The sequence below is a fragment of the Sorex fumeus genome, unplaced genomic scaffold (assembly GCF_029834395.1).
Source record: "Sorex fumeus unplaced genomic scaffold, SorFum_2.1 ptg000039l, whole genome shotgun sequence".
Taxonomy (NCBI): Eukaryota; Metazoa; Chordata; class Mammalia; order Eulipotyphla; family Soricidae; genus Sorex; species Sorex fumeus.
This window is the reverse complement of record NW_026606096.1, coordinates 11,000,647-11,023,071: the sequence shown is the minus strand read 5'-3', so window position 1 is coordinate 11,023,071 and position 22,425 is coordinate 11,000,647. Positions and strand designations below refer to the sequence as shown.

Below are 22,425 nucleotides of genomic sequence, written 5' to 3'. Positions count from 1 at the left end.
AACACCCCCCCCAAAAAAAAGAATAACTTTCTTCTCACAGATCGCTTCAGGTTTTATATATATATACATATATATATATATATCAATCAAAGAACTAGCAGTGCCATAACTAAGTAGGAAACAACTCCAAAGTCCATTAACAAATAGAACCACTAAAGAAAATGTGTATATACATGCAATGAAGTATTATTCATCCTCAAAAACGACTTTGGAAACCCTTTTCACTGAGATTGCTCTGAAAGCAAAAGAAAACCCCTGCCCCTCTCAAAGCTGAGGCCAAATGAAAAGCCGTTGGGGCCACCCTCACCAGTGCTCTGGAGCTATTCCTGGCCCTGTGCTCAGGAGTGGCGTCTGGCTTGCAGGAGTAAGGGGGTGGGGAGGAGCACAGGGCACTATATGTGGTGCCAGGAACTTGAAACAGGATTGGCGACATGTAGAGCAAGTGCTGCAAATCCCTCAACTCCCCTTTGGCCCCCAATACAAAAGATTTGAAGAGCAAAGATGCAGTGCTGAACTGTCACAGGGGGAGAGAAAAAATCCCACTCTTTGTCCACCTTCCCACCGTCACACAAACAGCCTGAGACGAGAACCCGCTGGAGAAACCAGCATGACCATTTTGCCATCAAGTTCCTTCTGCCCATGAGTCAGTTATGAAGGCCGAAGGCATTCTTTTATGTTCACCACTAATGTCAAGGTCAGCACACACCAGATTAAAGAGGCTGTGAAGAAACTCTGTGACAATGATGTAGCCAGTCAACTCCCTAATCAGGCCTGATGGAGACAAGTGGGTGTTCAGGCTCCTGACTAGGCTGCCATGTTGCCAAAAAACTGAAATCATCTAAACCAAGTCCTGCTGGTTAAATATACCCTTTATTCACCATTTTAAAAGGGGAGAAAGAAAATCCTGTTTCGTGAACCTTGCGGACATGAAATTAGTTGCCAAAAAGATCTAAGAATATAAGAAAACAACAAACACTGTCCTCCAGTTGTTCATCGATTTGCTCGAGTGGGCCCAGCACCGTCTCCATTTTGAGAGTTGTTGTTACTGTGTTTGGCATATTGAATACTCTCGGTAGCTTGCCGGGCTCTCCGAGAGGGGTGAAGGAATCGAACCCAGCTCGGCTGGGCTGGCTGCATGCAAGGCAAACGCCCTACCACTGTGCTATTGCTCCAGCCCAATATAAGAAGTGAAAAAATATATTTTTAATATGAGGAGTAGACCAGAGCAACAGTACAGCTGGTAGGACATTTGCCTTGCACGCAGCCAATCCCTAGCATCCATATGGTCCGCAAGTCCACCAGGAGTAATACATGAATGCAGAGCCAGGAGTGACTCCTAAGCAATGTCAACTGTGACTTTAAAAAAAAAAAAGAATAAAAAAAGATGAATATAAAGAGAGTTCATTTAATACAGCAAGGGAAGGAAGATAAATTAATTCCTTCTCTACTACCAATTTCTACTGGTAGTATTCCTATTCCTTGCATTCTGCACCCTGAGATAAGGTATTTAATAAGAATTAGTTCCTCCAATAGCCTGTTTGTCCTAAATTAGTCTTTCCAATCTATTAGCCAATATTAAAATATTCCCTCAGTGCTATGTTAGAAATTCATCTATGCCATATCTTGTGGTATAAAGAATTAAAAATGACGAGGGAGGGGTGGAAGAGATAGTACAGTGGGTAGGACCTTGCACGCCGCAGACTGGGGTTTAGTCCCAAGCATCCCATATGGTTCCCCCAGCACCACCAGGAGTAAAGAGACAGAAGTTGGGGGGTGGGGGGAGAGAGAGATCCAAAAGTCTCCATATCCACTTCCACATAAAATAGCACTGCAATTCCACAGTAAACCTCTGAAAGTCATAGTGGGGCTTAGGAGATGCAATCCAGGCAGTTCTACCAGAGATCCCCATCAAGAAAGGCTACAGAATATGGTTCAGTGGCTTAGAAAACTCTCAGGCAAGAACAAGGTCCTGAGCTGAATACCTGGTGCATGCAATGAGATTCTGAACAACCCACAGCATGGGATCCGTGAGAAAAAAAATTTTTAAAGCAAAAGAAAAAGTTTCGGGATGCCAGGAATCAAACCCAGATTGACCACATGCAAGGCAAGTGCCTTACCCTCTGTACAATTTCTCTGCATGCCCCCATCAAAAAAAAAAATTTTGGTCTCACAGGGACGAAAGAGAATATACAGAAATGAAGGAGCTTGTCTTGTACACAGCCAACCAGTTAGATTCTGAGCACCACATGTTCCCTAGAGCCAGAAGCAACCTCCAAGCACAGAACCAGAAGAAGCCCTGAAATATCCCCATATGTGGCCCAAAGCCCTCCCTCACAAAAACGGTACAGATCCAACCTTGTTCATGATCACAGAAAAAGTTTTAAATTTACCCATCAATCCCTTTCATGTATTTTGGCCTCTCTCATGAGACCACTGAAGAAATATTTTGATTGAATAAATAATGAGCAAATGGGCCAAAACTCAATATATACCTCTAATATTTTTACCCCATGTAAGAAATAGTTTTTGGAGAGCTGTGTGAGTTGCTGCTGGGGAGAGTCTGGGGTTCTACACCAGTTCTATACCAAAACTCAGTGGGCAGTTGGGTGCTAAGGATTGAATTCAGAGCCTCTACGACTTGTGGCCCACAAGGTACTTTCCTTTGAAAAAAAAAAATTCCCTTACAGCTTTGTTGCTGATGTTGCAAGGGGCAGAGTTTGCACACCATAAGGCTGCAGTGCCCACACATTTAGGACACATTCTTAGCTGGGGCACACAAGCTATGGCTGTGTGTAAGGCAAGCTCCTTCATTTCTGTATTCTCTTTGGCTCCTGTGAGATTTAAGTTTTGGTTTTTGTTTTGGTAGGGTCGCACACACGGCAAAGCCTGGCAAGCTACCCATGACATATTCGATATGCCAGACACAGTAACAAGTCTCACAATGGAAATGTTACTGGGCCCGCTCAAGCAAATCGATGAACAACGGGAGGACAGTGGACAGTGGGGAAGGAGTGCAGAGAGAGAGTACAGAGGATAAGGCACTTGTACTGCACGCAGCTGAACTAGATTTGATTCCTGGCATCCCATAGCTGCTTACATCCCATAGCCTGCCAGGGGACACAGTTCCTGGCCATGGCCCTTGCACATCTTTCAAGCTGTGGTACTCACTGAAGATGGCACTCCTTTCTGACAGTTATATATACCTGGCTGCAGAATGCCAGGAATGGCAGGCGACGCGATGCCAGCCAAAGAGTGGAGTGGTCAAGATCACGCTCACTGCAGATGTGACACTGGGGACGTGGACCCATCAACAAACACTTGCAAGGCACCCCCTGCCCTGATGCCCCAGACCAGAGGAAATTTTGAAAAGTCTTACAAACTTTGGGACCATGGGTCAGAGCGATGGTACAGCCAGTGAGGCATTTGCCTTGCACGCGGCTGACCCAGGTTCCACTCTCAGCATCCCATATGGACCCCTGAGCACCGCCAGGAGTAATTCCTGAGTGCAGAACCAGGAGTAACCTTCTGAGCATCGCCAGGTATGACCCAAAAAGAAAAAAAAAAAAGGCCCACTCAAAACTTTGGGCCCAGGTATACAACTCAGAGGTGAAGTGTCTGCCTTGCAAGCATGGGGCTGGGATCCCTAACTGCATGCCACTCTAGTTTATTGATCCCTTATTGATCCCCAGCATCACAACTATAAAGAGTTCCGGTGCACTACAACCAGCAAAGCAAAAACTGTGTCCATATATCACAGCAGCAAACTAAGAAAGAAAAAGGAATAAATAGTCATACATGCTTTGAGAAATTTTCCAAAGGCATAGAAAACAGCCACTGTCTTCTATTTTTTTTATTTTACAAAAATACTGTAAATACTGAGTGATCCCAGAGCTAGAGCCAGAAGACCTGAGCACCACCGGGTGTGACCCAAAAAAACAAACCAAAAAAAGTAATAAACAGCTGATGCTACATTCTTTTTTATACACTACATTCTTAGAATTAAAAAATTATGCAATTATCTTAAAATAGAATGATGGCTGGGAATAAATTTCAGTGGAGCAAAGCATGCTTCCACATGTGTAAAGTCTTCAGTTTGAACCCTGACACAGAAAAAAATTATAGTATTAAAATAGCATAGTGGTTAAAAGATTTGGAAAACAAAGTATACTAATTTTATGCCTTCCTCACAAGAAAAAAAAATAATACATCAAACTGTTACATACTGAATCCAAACAACAGTGTTAAAGGCACAGACTAACTGGGGCTGGAGTGATAACACAGTGGGTAGGGCATTTGCCTTGCATGCGGCCAAACCGGGTTCGATTCCCAGCATCCCATATGGTTCCCTGAGCACCACCACTGCCAGGAGTAATTCCTGAGTGCAGAGCCAGGAGTAACCCCTGAGCATTGCCAGGTGTGATGCCAAAAAAAAAAAAAGGGGGGGGGGGGGTACAGACTAATTTCTAATGATACGGAAATCACCACAGAAATGGCAGCACTCTCAGGCAGCAAGGAACTCTACAATCCTAAAACAGGGATTGAAAGATAGCAGAGCAGGGAGGGTGCTTGCCTTAGAAGCAGCAGAAACGGGTTTGATCCCCAGCATCCCATTTGGTCCCCTGTGTAGCAACAGGAGTAATTCCTGAATGAAGAGCCAGGAGTAACCCCTGAGCATCGCCAGGTTTGACCCTTGAAAAACAAAACAAACAAACAAACAAACAAAAAAAACCCTATTAAACACTAATGGGAGTAGGGCCTGAACAGAGAGTGGGAAAGCCCTAGAAACTCCTAAAAATTGCCTTAGGGAGCTAGAGAGATAATGTAGTAAATAAGGCACCTGCTTTGCATGCAGCCAAACCAGGTTTGACCACTGGACAGCTCTGATGCTGGTCATCTGAGCAAAGTCAGGAGTAAGCCCTGATGACATACTCACCAAAACAAAACAAAAACAAAACACTCCTGGGGTCTAAAGTAGGTTACCGGTGTGTTTAACCTCTTGTGAGAGAGATTAAATCTGAGCAAGTGGGGGGGGAGGGGTTGTAGTGGGGTAGTGTTGCAAATGACCTAAACGACCACAACCAGTGCTGCTCAACAAAGGGTCATGCAGTGGGAGTAATGGGGGAGACTGGGGGAGAGGTAGATTTAATATTAGGGTCTCATGCATACAAGGCATGTGCTCAAGTTCTTAGAAGTATCTCCACAGTCCAGAGAACCTTAAAAACAGATGCTGGGGGACTGGGGAACTGGAGAGATATTAAGGTGCCAGTCTTGCATGCTGCAGACCTGGGCTTAATCACCTGCATCCCTGAGCACCGCCAGGAGTGACTCCTGAATGCAGTATCAGGAGCAGCCCCTGAGCACCGCCAAGTACAGCCCAAAAACAAACAAAAAACCCAGATGTTTGGGGCCCAGAGACACTACAGGGTTAAGAAGTGCCCTGCATGCAGTCAACCCCACTTCAATCCCTGGTACTGCATATAGCACCATGAGCAGAGCCAGGCATAACCCCTGCACATCTCTGGGTGTGGCCCAAGCTTCCCATCACCCCTTAAAAAAGATTTTTTAAAATCTGATAAGTATCATTCTTCCATCATGATTATCACCAGAGAAAAAATACTTTTTGCAGATTGGTATCGAATTAGGGAGTGCTGGTTCACGAAACTTTCAAAAGCATTAGTCATACATCAACCCATAATGATGTTTCAGTCAAGGACAGACTCATATATGATGGTTTTCCCAAGAGGCAATATCTTATAGTCCAGGTACATAGTGACTATACAGGGTATACTCAGGTATACACAGGGCAACTGAACTGAAAACCACTGAACCATACCACCCACTCTTGTGTAATTACACTTGATGACTTTCACAATGAAATTTGTTAGAATGTATCCAGTCTTGTAACAGACACATTACTCAAGTACAAAGAAATCTAGTAAAAAGTAACAGTTGTCAGATTACACCAGATAGATTTCTTTATACTATTAAAATCTGAGGACTCTCAATACTTCTTACATGTTTAAGTATTAATTCATAAATAGTGATAATTCCACACAGTAAATTTAAAAAAATTACTATATACCCAAAAAAACACTCCCAGAAAAATTGTTCACATTGAGGCAAATCTTTTTTAGTAATTTTTATTAGTGAAACACCATGAGGTAGTTGTAGAATTACAAATTTTTGTGCTTGGGTTTCGATTATACAATGATCAAATACCCATCCCTCCACCAGTGCCCATTTTCCACCACCATTGATCCCAGTATCCCTCCCACCCCCATCCACCCCATCCCACCCTGCCTCTGGGGCAGGGCATTCCCTTTTGTTCTCTCTCTCCTTTTGGGTGTTGTGGTCGAGGCAAATCTTTTTAATGCTTGGTTTAACAGAGGAGATCTAGATCCTCTTAACTGCTTTGGAATTCTGCATACAACAATGCTGTCAGTAAAATGTAGGAACAAAGTACAGAGATTGTACTTATACCTAAATAAGACAAGCATGCCACGCATGCAGCTGACCTGATAATACCTAGACTAGATCCCTAGCACAGCATTTGTTTTCTTAATATATTATAATAATAATATATTAATGTATTATAATACAAAGTAAATTATTTTATTAAATAATTCATATAATATAAATTACATAAATTCAGCTTCAGCTTAAGAAATTCAGCTTCACTCAAGTAGCTATTTGAAAGAGCAGGATTATTTTAAGAGAGTTCAGCCCATAAGTAATGGATATGTTGCTAGTATACTCTGTGCTGGAAGGATACCTTAACCTGAGGGCATGGAGGCCAGGCTCAGTCCAAAGCATCAGTGGGAATAACCCTGGATCATCAGGTGTAGTCCCAAAACAAAGAGAGTCCATGTTCCATCTATCATTATTTTTGTTCTGTTTTGGTTTTGAGGTGAAACCTTGTGGTATTCAAGGGCTTCTGGGCTCTGAAAGCCACACAGGTTGCTGGGGAGTGAACCAGAGCTGTCCCAAGCAAGGGAAGAGCCCCTCCCACTGTAGTATCTCTCTGCCCCCACATCTATCACTTTTACTTGCACTGGTATCAATACCTGAACAGCACACATACTAATCATTTGCAAACAATGGTTCAGCTATGCACATCTTAAGTGTTAGCACACTGTATTACTGTATCAAAAAAATTGTCATAATTACTACTAAATTACCATTACTACTGATCCATCAAAAAATGTTGAGGTACTGGTAAAACTACAAGAGCTCAAAATAGCAGATACATTTTTCCAAAATTATAATTTTCTCTGAGCTGGGGCGATAGCCCAGTAGTTAGGACATTTGCCTTGCACACAGCCAACCCGGGTTTGAATCCTCCGCCCCTCTCAGAGAACTGGGCAAGCAACCGAGAGTATCTCGCCCGCACAGCAAAGCCTGGCAAGCTACCCGTGTCATACTCGATATGCCAAAAACAGTAACAAGTTTCACAATTTGTTGTGAGACGTTACTGGTGCTCGCTCGAGCAAATCAATGAACGGGAGTGCAGTGCTACAGTGCTATAATTTTCTCCAGAAAGCCGCCCAAATTTTATAATAGGTAACAAATATGGCCTTTGAAACAACAACAGATTTACTCTCCAAGAAAATCTCTGCCAAATGAACCCAGCAGCTTGGAGCAGAAAAGTGAACGGACTATGCATTGATCCAGGCCATCAAGTCTGCCGTAGGGGAAAGGGTGTTGCCCCATTCGCCCTCTCCTCTCTGGGAAGAAAGATGGCGGCCACATGGGAGCCTTGTGGACAGCAGGTATGAGCCGGGAGTGTGGGGGCGACTAAAACTTCATGGGAAGGGGGGCATTTCGCTCCGCCCTTCACGCCCTACCGAGGCCACCGGTTGCCCCCCGCGAGCGGCTCTCCAGCACGGCCACGACTCCAGAACACAGAAACCAATTTCTTAACTATCTGACTTTCAGTAGAAATACTTCCAGGGTCAATAGGTAAAATAGCAGAAATCCAAAACCAACATTTAATTCTTGAACCCAGCTGTAGAAAGCAAATCACTTCACAATGCTTTTTCAGCATGTCTGATTTGGGGGGGGGGGGGGGGGGGGGGTAAACTCTAAATAATAGTGGTGAATCTTTTATTGAAACAATGAATCTAATCAAAGCAGATAGAGTGTTAACTAGAATTCATCTGCCTCACAGGGACGGGGAGGGGTGGGGGGTGGGGTTTTATTGGGGTTCTTCATGGTAAAAAATAAGTATTGGTAAAGGGAAATGTGTTTGATATCTGCATGACTGAGACATAAACCTGAAAGCTTTGTAACCTTTCCCACAGTGATTCAATAAATAAAAAAAAAAAAGAAAATCTCTGCCAAATATCCAAGTTGGAATAAACTTCATTTGTCAGTAATTAAGTAAAAATGTTACAGGAGGCTAGAAAGATGGTACAGCAGGTAGGGGACTTGTTTGGCATGTGGTCCGCCAGGGCTGGCACCCCATATGGTACCCTGAATCCCACCAAGACTGATCCCTGAGCACAGACCCATGAGCACCTCAAGATGTACCCCGCCACCCTCCCCCCAAAAAATGTTCCAGAAAATACTAGATAATTCAAGATCTGGGGATATAACTCCGCAGTAGAGCACTTGCCCTGCACGTGTGAGGCCGTGGGTTCAATCCCAAGCACCATTTAAAAGGGAAAAAAAGGCAGCCAAATAATCTCAAAATAAATTCCGTTTAAAACACACACAACTGCACTACAGCCTTCCCTCCAGACCCGTCTCCAGCAGCTGCTCTTTATGTGGACTCCTACTCTGTCTCACAGAATGTTCAACAGACACATAACCAAGAATTGAAATTCCATGAAACTTTTAATTTTACTTTTCCATCAAGGGCATTCTTAAAGTGGCACCATCAAAACTGCCAGTATATGGCAATGAAAATTACCAGAATTACAGGTATCACTGGTGCCAAAGCCTTAATTCACATTTAAGTGCCAGCAGATAAAGTCACACAGCTTTTGCACCATCCATGCAAATATCAGCCTAATAACAAAGGGAAATGTGTCACCTTATATAATGGCATTAATCATGAAAACAGGACTTAGTAGGTCTTTTGCAAGAGTTGAGGGGTTACCAGATCACACTTTGAAAACCACTGTTTTAATGATGGATATGAATCTTTTCTGATCAAAAAAATGCTCATCTATGTGCAAGCAAACACAATGCATGTTTACATATAACTAAAGAAGATTCATAAACTAAAGAAGATTCATAAATGCTTACTGCCCCTGAATTTGGCGGCTGCTGGGAAAGGAAACTATACTGAGCTTACTCCTGGCTCTATGCTCAGGAGACCAGTGTCAGGATTCGAACTGCAGTTCATCAAGTTTAAGGAAAGAACACGCCCCCTTTACTATCTCTCGAGTCCCGAACAGTCTATTTTTAACCCATTCCAGCATAAGAATTATACTGGATGAACAGATACAGAATGATTTCTCAAGTGTTGGGATACAAAAAAGCATAGCAAGAGCGTGACAAATGACTAAAAAAAAGGCAAATGGCCAAGGACCTCAACCGGTCTACAGAACTGAGCTTAAGAGAAGAGGGGAGGTTGGAAGGAGGTGACAATAGATAATGGGAGAGGAAAATAAGACACTTTGGTTGAGGGTGTTGTGTTGGAACTTGGTAGTCAAGAAACCCTATCATTAACAGTATTGTAAATCACAGTGGCTCAAAAAAGAAAAAAAACAACCAACCATACAAACAACTTTTCTTTCCCAACTTCAGAACAATTTACAGGGGCTGCTCCAGCGATAGTACAACAGATAGGGCACTTGCTTTGCACAAAGCTGAACAAGGCTCAGTCCCTGACACCCTGTATGATCCTTTGAGCCCCACCAGGAGTGATCCCTGAGCCTGCACAGAGCCAAGAATAAATACTGAGCGTCACCAGGTCTGCCCCCACCCCCCAAAAAAGAAAAAGCTTCAGTACATCTCCAATAGGATTTCAAACAACACTTGATCAGCATCACTTTATAAAGTATTATAATAAAGTCATACTGTAATAACCTCAAGCATCTTCACTAGAACTAAAAGGAGAGCAAGTTTTAAATAAAATTATACCCAGGAAATTAAAAGATTTAAGCTAAAATATCGCTGTTCTGGGTCAGAGAGAGCTAGTAGGACACTTGCCTTGCACTTGGTCTACCCGAGTTGAATTCCTGCACCCTATGTGGTTTCCAGAGCATCACCAGGAGTGATCACTGATCAGAGTCTGGAGTAAGCCCAGAGAACCTCTACGAATGAGCCAGAAAACAAGGGAAAATACCTGTTCTATACCTAATCATGACTAGATGATAAAGGAAATCTTCCTAACAGTTTCCTCATTTGTAATAAGGAAAAACTGTACTTTACAGAGATTTTGTGAGGATTAAAATTATGTATGTGTAATTTTACAAACATATCAGACATGCATAAAAAGCTATGTTTCTCAACTGGGGGGCATATGGAACTTCAGGGGCCTTCAGGATATTCAAAGAGGGCCACAGGTAAAAATTATGTAAATGGGCGTCTTAGAGCACATAGTCCATTAGAATAGGGGAGCCACAGAAAGGAAAAATGGTCAGAAGGAGACCATGGATGGAAAAAGGTTAAGAAACAGTGATATAAAGCACCTACACCAGCACCTAGTCAAGCACATAGTTAAGCTAGCTACAGTGCTTAATCAAGATGGCTACAGTCAGGAACCAGGGGTGTGGCTCTGATACAGCAACTGCCTTGCAATCCCTGGCACCGTGCCACATAAGTGTAACTTTTTTGCACTATAGACAAGAGTAAGATCCTCTGACACAATGCCAGAGAGAGCGTGAGACTGCATGCCATTATAAACACACACACACACACACACACACACACACGCCTTCTTTCTTCGTAAAAGAAGCACGTCTGTGTACCCTAATAAATCAATGATAATTTTCATTATCACCCAAGGGAAGAGATTATAGCAGAGGATGTTGGCTGAAATCAACCTCCAACCCTTCGATTTTCTTTACAAATATTTAAGACTTAAAATAGTTTTCCTTTCTCCCTGTAATTCAATGAACTAAATACATAGAGATAGGTGTATACATTATGTAGTAATCTTTTTACTGATAAAAGGATGTTAAAATTTAATTCACTAAAAAAAAAATCTAGTTCACTAAAAATATCAAGTATCTAACTTTCACAAACAAACAAACACAAAAAAGTAATTACACCCACAACAGGAATACATAAATTAGAGCCAGAGAGACAGGACAGAGGGATGGATGCTTGCCTTGCACCCAGGTGAGCTGGGTTCAATCCCTGGAACCCGAAATGGCCTCAAGAGTTCTGCCAGAATGATGACTGAGCACAGAGCCAGAAGGCCTGAGCACTGCTAGGTGTGGCCCCCAAACAAACAAAAATGTATACTGTAATAATTACATAACAAATAAAAACAACCTAGAAGAGGGGAATAAATACTTAGAAACGTGCAACCATCCGAAACCATTCAGTAAATCTGAATGGACTCACCATGAGAACAATGATCAAGTCTCCTCAAAACAAAAAATGTTAAGCCCTGAACAGTTTCACTGCTTAATGCTTTCAAACATGCAAATTGTTACCTGCCTCAAATCACCCCTAAAATTGAAAAGGAGAGAGCTATAAACACATTTTTCAAAGTCATTTCCCTGATTCTGACGCCAGTATTAACATGATCTCAAAACAAGACAGGGACATTACATGCAAGAGAAAGGAGATGAAAGGCCAGGAGCCGCTCCAAGGGCTGAAGTGCATGCTGTGCGAGAGCAAGCCCCAGGTGTGATCCTGGCAGTGTACTGTGTCCCAGCAGAGTCTGGAGTGGCCTTCCCAACCCCCACCGCCAGAAAAAAAGAAAAAGACAAAAGGAAATATACAGGGACCAGAGTGATGGTACACAGCCCACCTAGGTCCCATCCCCATTACCCAGCATGGTCTCCAGAGCCCACTAGAAGTGACCCCTGAGCAGAGCCAGGAGTAAGCCCTGAGCACTGCCAGGTGTGACCCCAAAACAAAAAAAAAGTTCATCTACTGACTGATGGACAAAGAAGTAGTATTATATATACACAATAGACTACCATTCATGGATGAACTTAAAAAGTATCGTGTTTAGTGAAATAAGTCAACAAAAAACAAGCACGATATTATTTTACTTACATGTAGAATGATGTAGAGAAAACAGACTAAACAGAAAAACAAACCAGGTAAGACCATTTGGCGGTTACCAGAGGAAAAGGAATTATATAAATCAAGAAAAAGGCAACAAAAGTATTGTGAAGGACAAAAACTAGTAGAGTTTTGGGGGGCCACACCAAGGCTTCTCTGGGGTAATGCTCAGGATCCACTCCTAGTGATACTCAAGGGCAAGGTTTCTGTGTTGCCAGATAAAACCGTATTTATTGTAATGTTCAAAATCCACATAATAAAGAGCTCTTTTAGATGCAAAAGGGGCGCAGAACAGGGCAGTGACTTGCAAGCACATAACAGTCAAGCTGAAATCCGTAAAAATCCAACATGCACCAAGCACAATACTGGCAGCCCAGTGGTCTGTGATCCCATTACCACAGGCAATTTCCAACCACATCTAAGTCAGGTGTATTTATGTACTTTAAAAGAGGGATGCACCCTCCAGTGAACACCACACTGAAAAAGTGCAAGTGACAGCCAGAAAGTACAAGCCCTGAACAGCAAGTGTGTGAGCACCACAGAAACCCCTGGCAGCAACACAACCATAATTTGTGTGTATCAACCAAGACTGTGACCCCTGACAAGCATCAGAACTAAAGGAGTACAAAACCTGGTGAGGGGGCTGGAGCGATGACACAGCGGGTGGGGCGTTTGCCTTGCACGCAGCCAACATGGCCAACATAGGTTCAATTTCCAGTGTCCCCCGAGCTCCGCGGGGAGCAATTCCTGAGTGCATGAGCCAGGAGTAACCCCTGAGCATTGCCGAGTGTGACCCAAAAAGCAAAAAAAAAAACACCTGGTGAGAGCACCACAGCCTGATGTGTGAAGCCTGGCAAACACCACAGTTACAATATGGGGGTACCTGAACTGACACAACCAGACAAGGGCACAATCCCCAGTCATGGTAATGATGACAAAGGGAGGGTGGGGGTAGAAAAATAAATTTAAAAGATGCAAAAAGAATTAAGAAAACTTAAATATGTGCAATTATGAGCTTCAGGAAATATAAAGGGATACAAAAGAACACTATTTCCTGAGTAGTTCAGCACTGAGCATTTCCTTGATCTTAAAATAAGAACAATTTTCTACTTTAACCAAAACCTGTGATATGATACATGACATTAGGACAGAATGGGGAGAATAATGGAACTGATGAAAGTGAAGCACATAATCTAAATGTCTAAAACTGACAAGAAACGGAATTTATCAACACAAACATATACTGAAGCACCCGAGAAAACAGCTAGAAGAGTCAAGGTAATTTCCTTTAGGATATGAGTTAGGGAATCTTTTCTGTTAAACCCTTTGGCACAGTACTGGGTGAGGAGGGAGTCACTACCAGCAATACCGGCAATCACATGATGCTGAAGATCTAACCTGGCCTCCATTCCTATCTCCCCAGAGCAGTATCAAATTTTTTTTTTTAAATAAAGAACAAAACAACTATTTAGAGCTGGAAGAGATAGGCCCAGGTTTGATCTCTAGGACCACATGGTTCCCAGAATACTGCCAGGAGTGACTGCTGTGCACCAAACCCAGAGCAGCTCTCGAGCATGGCCAGGGTGACCGAAAAATAAAAAACTTTTTATTTAATTAAATCTAACAAATCCAGAAAAAAATTCCAAGTATGTCCAGGGTTATCAGTTACTACAAACATCTATATAACCACCAGTCAGGCCAAGACCACCTTTATCACACTGCTTAAATGTAATCATTGTACTAGTTTTTTGTTTGTTTTTGGGGCCACACCCAAGATGCTCAGGGGTTACTCCTGGCAGTAAGGGGGACCATGAGATACCAGGGATCAAACTCAGGTCGGCGCATACAGGGCAAATGCCCTACCCACTGTTCTACTGCTCCAGGCCCTATATAGCTTCTATTACATACTATTACATACATTTTCTTTAGTTTTACCCAATTTCTTTATCCTTCAGCTCTGCCTTACTTATCACATACATACATACATTCAAGTAATAATAAAATCTCCTAAATCTCTTACTGTATGCTGGGTTTCTATTCTGCACATATCATTAACTCAATCATCAAAACATTATAATCCAGGTTTTATAGTTATCCTCCATTTAGGGGAGGGGATATGTATAGATTAACTTCCCCAAAATGACAACAAGGACCGAGGAAAATTCAAACTATGTAGCTAGCAGCAGTCTTGGTCTTAGTGGCAAGAAAATCTACCAATAAAGAAAGACTAAAAGACAGAATGATAAGATGTTATTACTAAGACTAAAACTGAAAACTGCATGATGCAAGAGTATCTGAATAATAAAGAATTATGTACTTTAATGTCTCTCCCAGACAAGTGGCTACAGAAAGGTAGCCACTTAAGAGGTCTGGAGAGACCTGTGTGAAGAACAGCCCAGCATACAAAGATTAGATTTCTGGTGTGAATATAATGTAGCATTCATTATGCAGAAGCAGTCTGTTAATGATTTCTACCTGAAACCTACATGACACTATATTACTAAGTTAAAACAGAAGATCTGATTTTAAAAATAGCACTTAAATAGTTTTAGATGACTTCTATAGGCGTGGGAAAGGAAAGAAAAAAAAAAAACAAAAAACCAAGAACAGATCAGTCTTTGATTTCTAGGATGTGGTTTATTGCCCTTCTTCATCATGTATGGCCCCTTCCCTTTTAGCACAGTTTCAGTTACTTTAGTATTTGTTCCAGTGAAGTGATTTCTCCATATATTAAAACATTTTTTCTCCCAATAAACAAATATTCCAATATAGGCCCTACATGTCTTGGAAGAGCCTACATGGCCCAAAGGACAATGTTTGGTCAAAAGGCAAAATTCTAAGTTCTGCAATGTTCTTACTTAACAAAAAATCCTGATCCTTGACTAAGTTCAAAAAAGATTCACTTTTATTTTTTGTTTTTTTTGCTTTTTGGTCACACGGGCAATGCTCAAGGGAGACTCCTGGCTCTACACGCAGGGAACATATGGGATGCCAGGGATTAAACCTGGGTCAGCCACATGCAAGGCAAACACCCTCCCTGCTGTCCTATCGCTGCATCCCTAAAGACTCATTTTTATAAAGTCCATCTGATGCCAAACATCTCAATTTACATTAGTAGCACCAATAATACTGGAATGTTTCTCTTTATGAAATTTCTGAGAACTGACATCAGTATCATATAGAAAATAATGCAGTTCTGTCATCTCTTGTGGCTAAACACACATTAATCCAAGAGGATCCAAATCAACATGTATTAATTGATATGCTGGCCACTAACACAATAACCCAGGGTCTCTCTTCTTCTATGATACCTGTTTATTTTTAATCCAGTTGCAGAGCCTGCCAAATCAATAAATGCATGATTGCTGGAAAGTGTATTTCACTCATTCTCCCATTTGTTCATCTGCTCTTTCCCCTTTCATAACCTAGTAATAGTAACACATGCATTCACTCATCCAGCAAATACTTCTTGTGTGTCAGGTTCTCCTCTAAGCATATTTGGGATGCCCTGCTCTAAGCTTGCAGTGGAAGAGCCATATTAGGTGTACTAAATAGGTTGTCAATAAAAGTGTATAATGGAATATATTAAAAATAAGTATTTTCCCAAAAAGGGAAATAAGTTTAAAAGAAAGTTAAAGCTGTGACTCGAAGGATGAATAGAATTCTGAATTCATAGAAACTGTGGGAACACATTCAAGCATTCCAGAGTTGGAACAGCAAAAACAAACAAACAAACAAAAGCACAAAAACACCAAGTGTATACAGAACTTGTCAAAATCCGTACTAGCAAATAAACTAATACTGATGAATTAACTGAACGAATTCATACTGATGGATTCAACATATAATCCAGTGAATAGAGAAACCCAGTGAAGATTTCTAAGGAAAATGAAACAAATTGCATTTAACTTAGGACAGGACAAGAAGTACATACTCAATTAAAAAACAATCCTGAGATCTTGAGGACCTGAATTAAGGTGAAAGAACATATGTAAAGAGTCAAGCCGACATCACAGAAGCAAAGTGGTGTACTATGACAGCCAACTGTCTGTAGGAGGGGAGAGACAAAGTGAAGCCTTTGATAGGGAAGAAACTGGGATGTATAATTAACAGAAAATAGGCAAGCTAAGCTAAAGGATGACCTAGATACAACCGAGACTGTGGTCCAAACCAAGGGAAAAAGAGGCATTAATAATCTTGTGGTACTTCTGAAATACAAATCTTTCCTTACCAAAAAAAAATGCTAGACTGTAATATGCAAATTACAGCACATTAAAAAAATTAAAAAGAAGGGTATCTGGGGGGCCAGAGTGATAGTACAGTGGGTAGGGCATTTGCTTTGCATGCAACTGACCCAGATTCAATCCCCAGCAGCCTGTATGATGATCCCCCAGGACATCAGAAACAATTCCCGAATGCAGAGCCAGGACTAAATGTCTGAGCACCTCCAGGTGTGGCCCCAAACAAGGAGGATTTTTTGGAAATTGAAAACTTACACATAACACAGTTGTTTAGATGACAGAACAAGTCACATTGTTAATTAAAATAGTTATGGGGGTCCAAGACAGTACAATACAGCAAGATGGGTGCTTGCCTTACATGCAGCCAATCTGGGTTCAATCCCCATCATCCCATATGGGCGCCCAAATACACCAGGAAAAATTCCTGAGTGTCGAGCCAGGAGTAACCAGAGCTAGGCCTCCATAGGTTAAGATGTTTTGAATATGTTCTATACTATTCCAAAAACCACAAAAGAATATTATTTAAAGGTTACTTACTTAAGTAGCAAGATGCAGCTATTATTAACAGAAGAGACTCAAAACTGATCCATCATATGTATCATACGCTACCATTTGATTCTGGTAGGCAATGTCTTTTTAAGTAAATACCACGTGACCATCTGCCTATCACTGAACAAGATGTGAGATTATCCAGAGCAGTGTGTTCTTGAGAGCCACTGCCCTCAGTGATGAGAACTAAGGAGGACCCAAGAGAACTCTGATAAAGAGTAAGTGGAGGGGCCAGAGAGCCAGTGAGATAGTACAGTGGGTAAGGCACGTGTCTTGCATACAACTAACCCATATTCCACCCTGGGCCCCACATATGCCCCCTGTACCTGCCCAGAGCTGGAGTGATGCCTGAGCACAGAAGCCAGAAGTAAGCCCCGAACAACATCAAATGTGCCCACAAAGCAACACCACAACAAAAAGAAGTTTAAAGACGTAAAACAAAGAGAGCAAGTGGAATTCAAGTAAGGAATGTTTTTCTAGTATACAGCACTTTCATAATTTAGTGAAGTATTACACAACAGCACAGAACCAGTGATCCAATATTTGACTGCCTACTATTCAACAGGTAATCAAGTTACAAAATGAGTAACACATGACTCCTCCCTAGAACTTAGGGCTTATTTCTCTATGTGAAACACCGCAAGAATCAACAAGACACTTTGATTTGCAACGTATAACCAATAGCAAGTCTCTAAACTTGTATAAGCTCAGAAAAAAACATGAAGATACTCTATTTAGAGATTCAAATATAGTGCTGGTGCCACAGCACAGGGGTACGCTGCATGCCTTGTATAGAGCCAACCCAGGTTCAATCCCCAGCATCCCGTATGATCCCATGAGTCCTGCCAGGAGTGACCCTAGAGCAGAGACAGGAGTAAGTCCTGAGCACCACTGGGTGTGGCCCAAAAACAAACAAAAAGACTCACAAATATAATAGATGTCAGTTACCCCACTGGTGTCACCAAGTTCTGATTAGATATTTGACTAAGAATGACTTGTCTGACACAGCAAATCCAGCAAGCTCAAATACTCTATTCTACTTGCTCTACACAAGGCCATCATCCTACTATCACCTGGAAAACTCCCAAAACATTGCTCTAGAAAGTCAGAAACAAAAATCTTAATGTGAAGACAATACAAGCTAGAGAAACACTTTTGTAAGTTTTCACTAGACAAAGCTGTTAAATTCAAAGTATCTGTTTCGATCTTTTGTTGGAAGATTCCTACTGCAATCCCTGACACGAAATAGTAATAAACCTTAATATTTCTGAACAGTAAAATAGCACTACTCTATGGGAAATAACACACACCTAAGTTCAAAAGTGTAGATCCTTAAAATGTTCAAATGTTAAACTCTGAACTGTATTAATAAATCTTGGAATAGTAAATTAAGACAACTGATCAAATCTAATTTCTAACAACAAAACAACCTACCCAGAAGACAACTCACATAACCATAGCATGTTATTTTCTTTGCACCTAATTAGTGTTTGACAAACTGCATCATTTAAGCCACTTCTTCAAAGAAAATGTCAATCAACACAATACTCTCAAAGTGAAAGAGTTAAAAAAAGAAGCACCAAAAATTTTCCCTCAGAAGTAAAAATCTGCTGTAAAGAACACTGAGATATACAATACTTGCACCTATTTCAATTCATTTAAAAACTGTACACACCTGAAAATACATTCATACATGGAACTTATATAGCAAGGAAACTATCACATGATCTTAGATTTTTCTTCTAATGGCTTTACATAGATACATGTATCTCATCATCCAACGTTCTTTCAACTCAAGGAAAAATAGTAAAACAAGTACAAATAATGAGAGAGATTTAAGACTATTTTCCAGAAAGATGATTTTTTTTAAGTGGTGTTCTTCCACCACTTGGACACCACCACAAAATGTTCTAATAGCAATTGAGCTGCAAGCAAATCTTTCAGAAATCAAGATTTTGAAAATAAATCATATACACAAATTTTATATTACATGCTTTCTTACCTTCTGCTACATCATCATCTACTGCTCCTTTCACCTGAGAAAAACACCACTGAATATCATTCCCTCCTCCAGCTCCTAGAAAAAGAAAACATACCAATTAAAACTGAGTTCTATTCATGTTGACTCTCGTAAACACCGAGATGGTATCCATGGTTGGTATGGTACTAATAGCCTAGTACTGCCCACACATACAACCACCACCCCAGAGCAGTAGTAATTTGGAAAAGTTAGTCCCCCATAGATAGTATTGCCTTTTCTCTAATGAAGAGAAAAGGACATTCCAGATATTAAAGTCTTGAGGGCATGCAGTGTCATCAACATTGTACATGTGTCCAGAAACTTTTCTTCCTTTTTTTTCCCTTTCCCTCAATACAGTAAAGCCTTATATTGAAAGCCTTACATTAGAGTAAAGAGCCCTACCTTCAAGACCTACAGAAAAAGAAAAGAACAAAATTAAGGAGTTGTGCTTTAAGTGTACAGAAAGCCTTTAAGTGAAACCACCATAAACCACAGACTGGAGAGCAAACTTCAGAAGTATTACTGCCTGCGCAAGGGGTGATGATTCACACAAATCCTATCACTAACACCGTCCACTTCTCTGCATCTCCTGAAGAAATGCCATTAAATCACGGGCTCCAGACAGAGGGAAAGAAATCAAAACGAAAGCCGATGCAAGCTGTCAAATGAAGCTAGTTCTGTCTTCCACCTTCACCTGATCCCTCAGAAACCAAAGGACTTGGGCAAAAAAGTTTTGCTAGTCTGACCTGGCATGTACAAAACCCATTTCAATTATTTATCCGACAATGCCAAAGAGCAACTTGTTGACAGCAAACAGTATTAAGTCAATCCAGCATCTTAACTTCCAAGGGCTCAACCTAAGCATTGGGGGCAAAAGCACAGAAAACCGGTTCAGCCTCTGAACGCTGCTTCTCCTCTTCCAGACACGGAGGAGCAAATGCCCTGGATCTGTAGACAGAGTCTGAATTTTGAACCTAGGATTCTTGGATGAAGTGGGGGAATAAGACAACCAGCAACAGCAAAATGTACCAAAATAGTCCCGACAGCCACTCAACAGCTTTCTCTCTCCATCCCCGTTTCTCGTCCAAAGATACAACCTGGATTTCCCGGTGCATCCTCTTCCCCCACCAGCTCTTACCTAAGCCCTGCTCCCCTTGGCTATTTATATCTCTGAACTCCACAACTATTTTAACTAACTCTATGAAACCCTTTTGGGAAAAGGACATCTGCACTAAGGCGAACATGCGAAACGCAAAGTTTAAATCACATTTTTCTTTTTCATGCAACTTGCTGTCTGATAAAGGCCCTGCACCGCTTTGGAGGAAAAGAGGGATGGTTCCGAATTAAAAAAAAAAAATGTTGGCTTCTAGTCTTCAAATTCTACGTACCCATCGCGGGCGGGGGGAGGGAGGGACGGAATACACAAACGTACCCATTGTATTTTAACTTAAAATTTCATTTGAACTTGGAAAGCACTCTCTGCCTTCTCCATGCAGAATATGCATTAAAACATTCACCCCCCCCAAAAAAAAAGGTTGCAGCAAAAGGGAGAAAAAAATAGGAATTAAATGAAAAAGAACCGCAAAAAAAAAAAAAAAAGGGCCGGGAGGGTTGGGGCGCGGAGGTTACAGTGGGCCCAGGGCTGGAGACAAATCTGCACTCGCCCCCACCCCGCCCCACCCACGCCGGCACACACCCCACCCCCACCCGTGCCAAGGTCCCGGCCCTCCTCCTCTCCGGCCCTCCCGCGCCCCCCGCGACCCCTCGCCCCCGCCCCGGGCCCTCCCCACCCCCACCCCCCCCCACTTGACCAATTCCCAGAAACCCCGGGGGGGGCGCCCCGCGGCTCCACGAGACCGACAGGCGGTCGCTAGGGGGTGATGGAGGCAGGGAGGAAGGAAGCGATGCCTCGTCAGGCGGCGCGGCGGGTTTCTGCCTTACCTGCCATGTTGCGCTGCAAATGGTGACCCTGCCGCCTTCCTCGGGGTCTCTGCTTCCTGAACTCACCCCCCTCACCTGGGGATGGGGGGGGTCGAGAGGGCGGATGGCGGCGGATGGCACCCACGGGGGGAGGGGGCGGGGGCGCGGGCAGAGGGGAGGAGGGGCGAGCAGACCAGCCGGCAGGATGGTAGATTTCACTCTGGGGCTTCCCCGCTCAGGCTCTTTTCTCCGGCAGCGACGGCGGCGGCAGGGGCAGGCGACTCCACTTTCAAAATGGCGCCGGCTGGCCTGGCCAGTGACGTCACCCAGGGGCGGAGCCGCCGGGCTGGGCCGGAGGGGCGGGGCGAGGGCCGGGCCGGAGCGCGGAGGGGGAGGGGCGAGGAGCGGCCGGGCCGGCTCCGGGCCCCGCCCCTTCCTGCACCGCCCCGCCCTCTGCGTCCCGCTGGCTGCGCCTGCGCGGTGCGGCGGCACGCCTGCTGTTCCGTCGGGTCTCCTGCGAGCTTGCTCAGCCCGCCCCCCGTGGCACCAGTCTCAACGTCCAGGGCTCTCACACCAATCATTTGCTTCCAGCAGGGTATCGGCTGTCCAGCTAACGTGCTCGCTCGCAGGAGTTCGTGGGGGGCCTGTGTTTTTTAGTACCCACTCTGCTGCTCGCTACTCGAAAGACAGGGTTCCCCCAGCAGCCAATAAAATAGACTCTGGTGCAGCCTCGCTGTTTGGCCAAGGTGAAAGTTCGCCGATCTGAAAGAAAGAACTGGGCTCCTTCCATCTGGGTGAAATAAATCACCTTGGCTTGGTCACGGAGGTGAGAGTAGTGGCGACAGAAAGCAGTTGAAAGCGTTTCTCAAGAGAAAGGTGAATGAGTTTTGGCTTGTTCCAGAATCTGGACGGAAAAGTGACCCAGGTCTGTCCAGCAGCAAGTTGCAAAAAAGAGTTAAAAATTTGGTCTCCAGGGGCTGGAGTGATAGCACAGCGGGTAGGGTTGTTTGCCTTGCACGCAGCCGACCCGGGTTCGATTCCCAGCATCCCATATGGTCCCCCGAGCACCGCCAGGAGTAATTCCTGAGTCCATGAGCCAGGAATAACCCAATAACCCCTGTGCATCGCCGGGTGTGACCCAAAAAGAAAAAAAAAAAATTGGTCTCTGAAGCCAGATTACCAGGTGCTAACTCCACTCGTGAAATAAGGTTAATAATCCTTCTTTCAGTTGAGTGTATAAAATGCATAGGAATAAATGTTGCTTTTATCAGATATGTATTGAAAGCACTTTTTGCTTTGGGGCTACATTCAATGGTACTCAGGGCCACTCCTAAGTACCTTGTTCCAGAGTCGCTCCCAGTGATGCTGGAGGACCCTGTCAGGGATGAAATGGTGCCTTCTGCATGCAAAGCAAGAGTGCTGGCCTTTGAGCTATCACCTTGAACCTTGAAAGCATTTTCATTAGGGTTGAGGTCTCAGGAAAAAGTAAGAGGCGGGGCCAGA

The 22,425-nt window shown here is 43.0% G+C and overlaps 1 protein-coding gene across 1 annotated transcript in view; it reads right to left on the bottom strand.

Annotated features, from left to right (window-relative positions):
- PPP2R2A (protein phosphatase 2 regulatory subunit Balpha) overlaps nt 1–21,232 on the bottom strand; it is an 83,453-nt gene extending 62,221 nt beyond the window's left edge. The window contains exons 1-2 of the mRNA XM_056119006.1: nt 20,944–21,232; nt 18,985–19,059 (exon numbers count right to left, since the gene is read on the bottom strand). Of these exons, the coding sequence (XP_055974981.1) occupies nt 18,985–19,059; nt 20,944–20,950 (82 nt within the window). The 5' untranslated portion in view covers nt 20,951–21,232. The remainder of the gene's footprint in view (nt 1–18,984; nt 19,060–20,943) is intronic.
- Between the last annotated feature and the right edge of the window lie 1,193 nt (nt 21,233–22,425).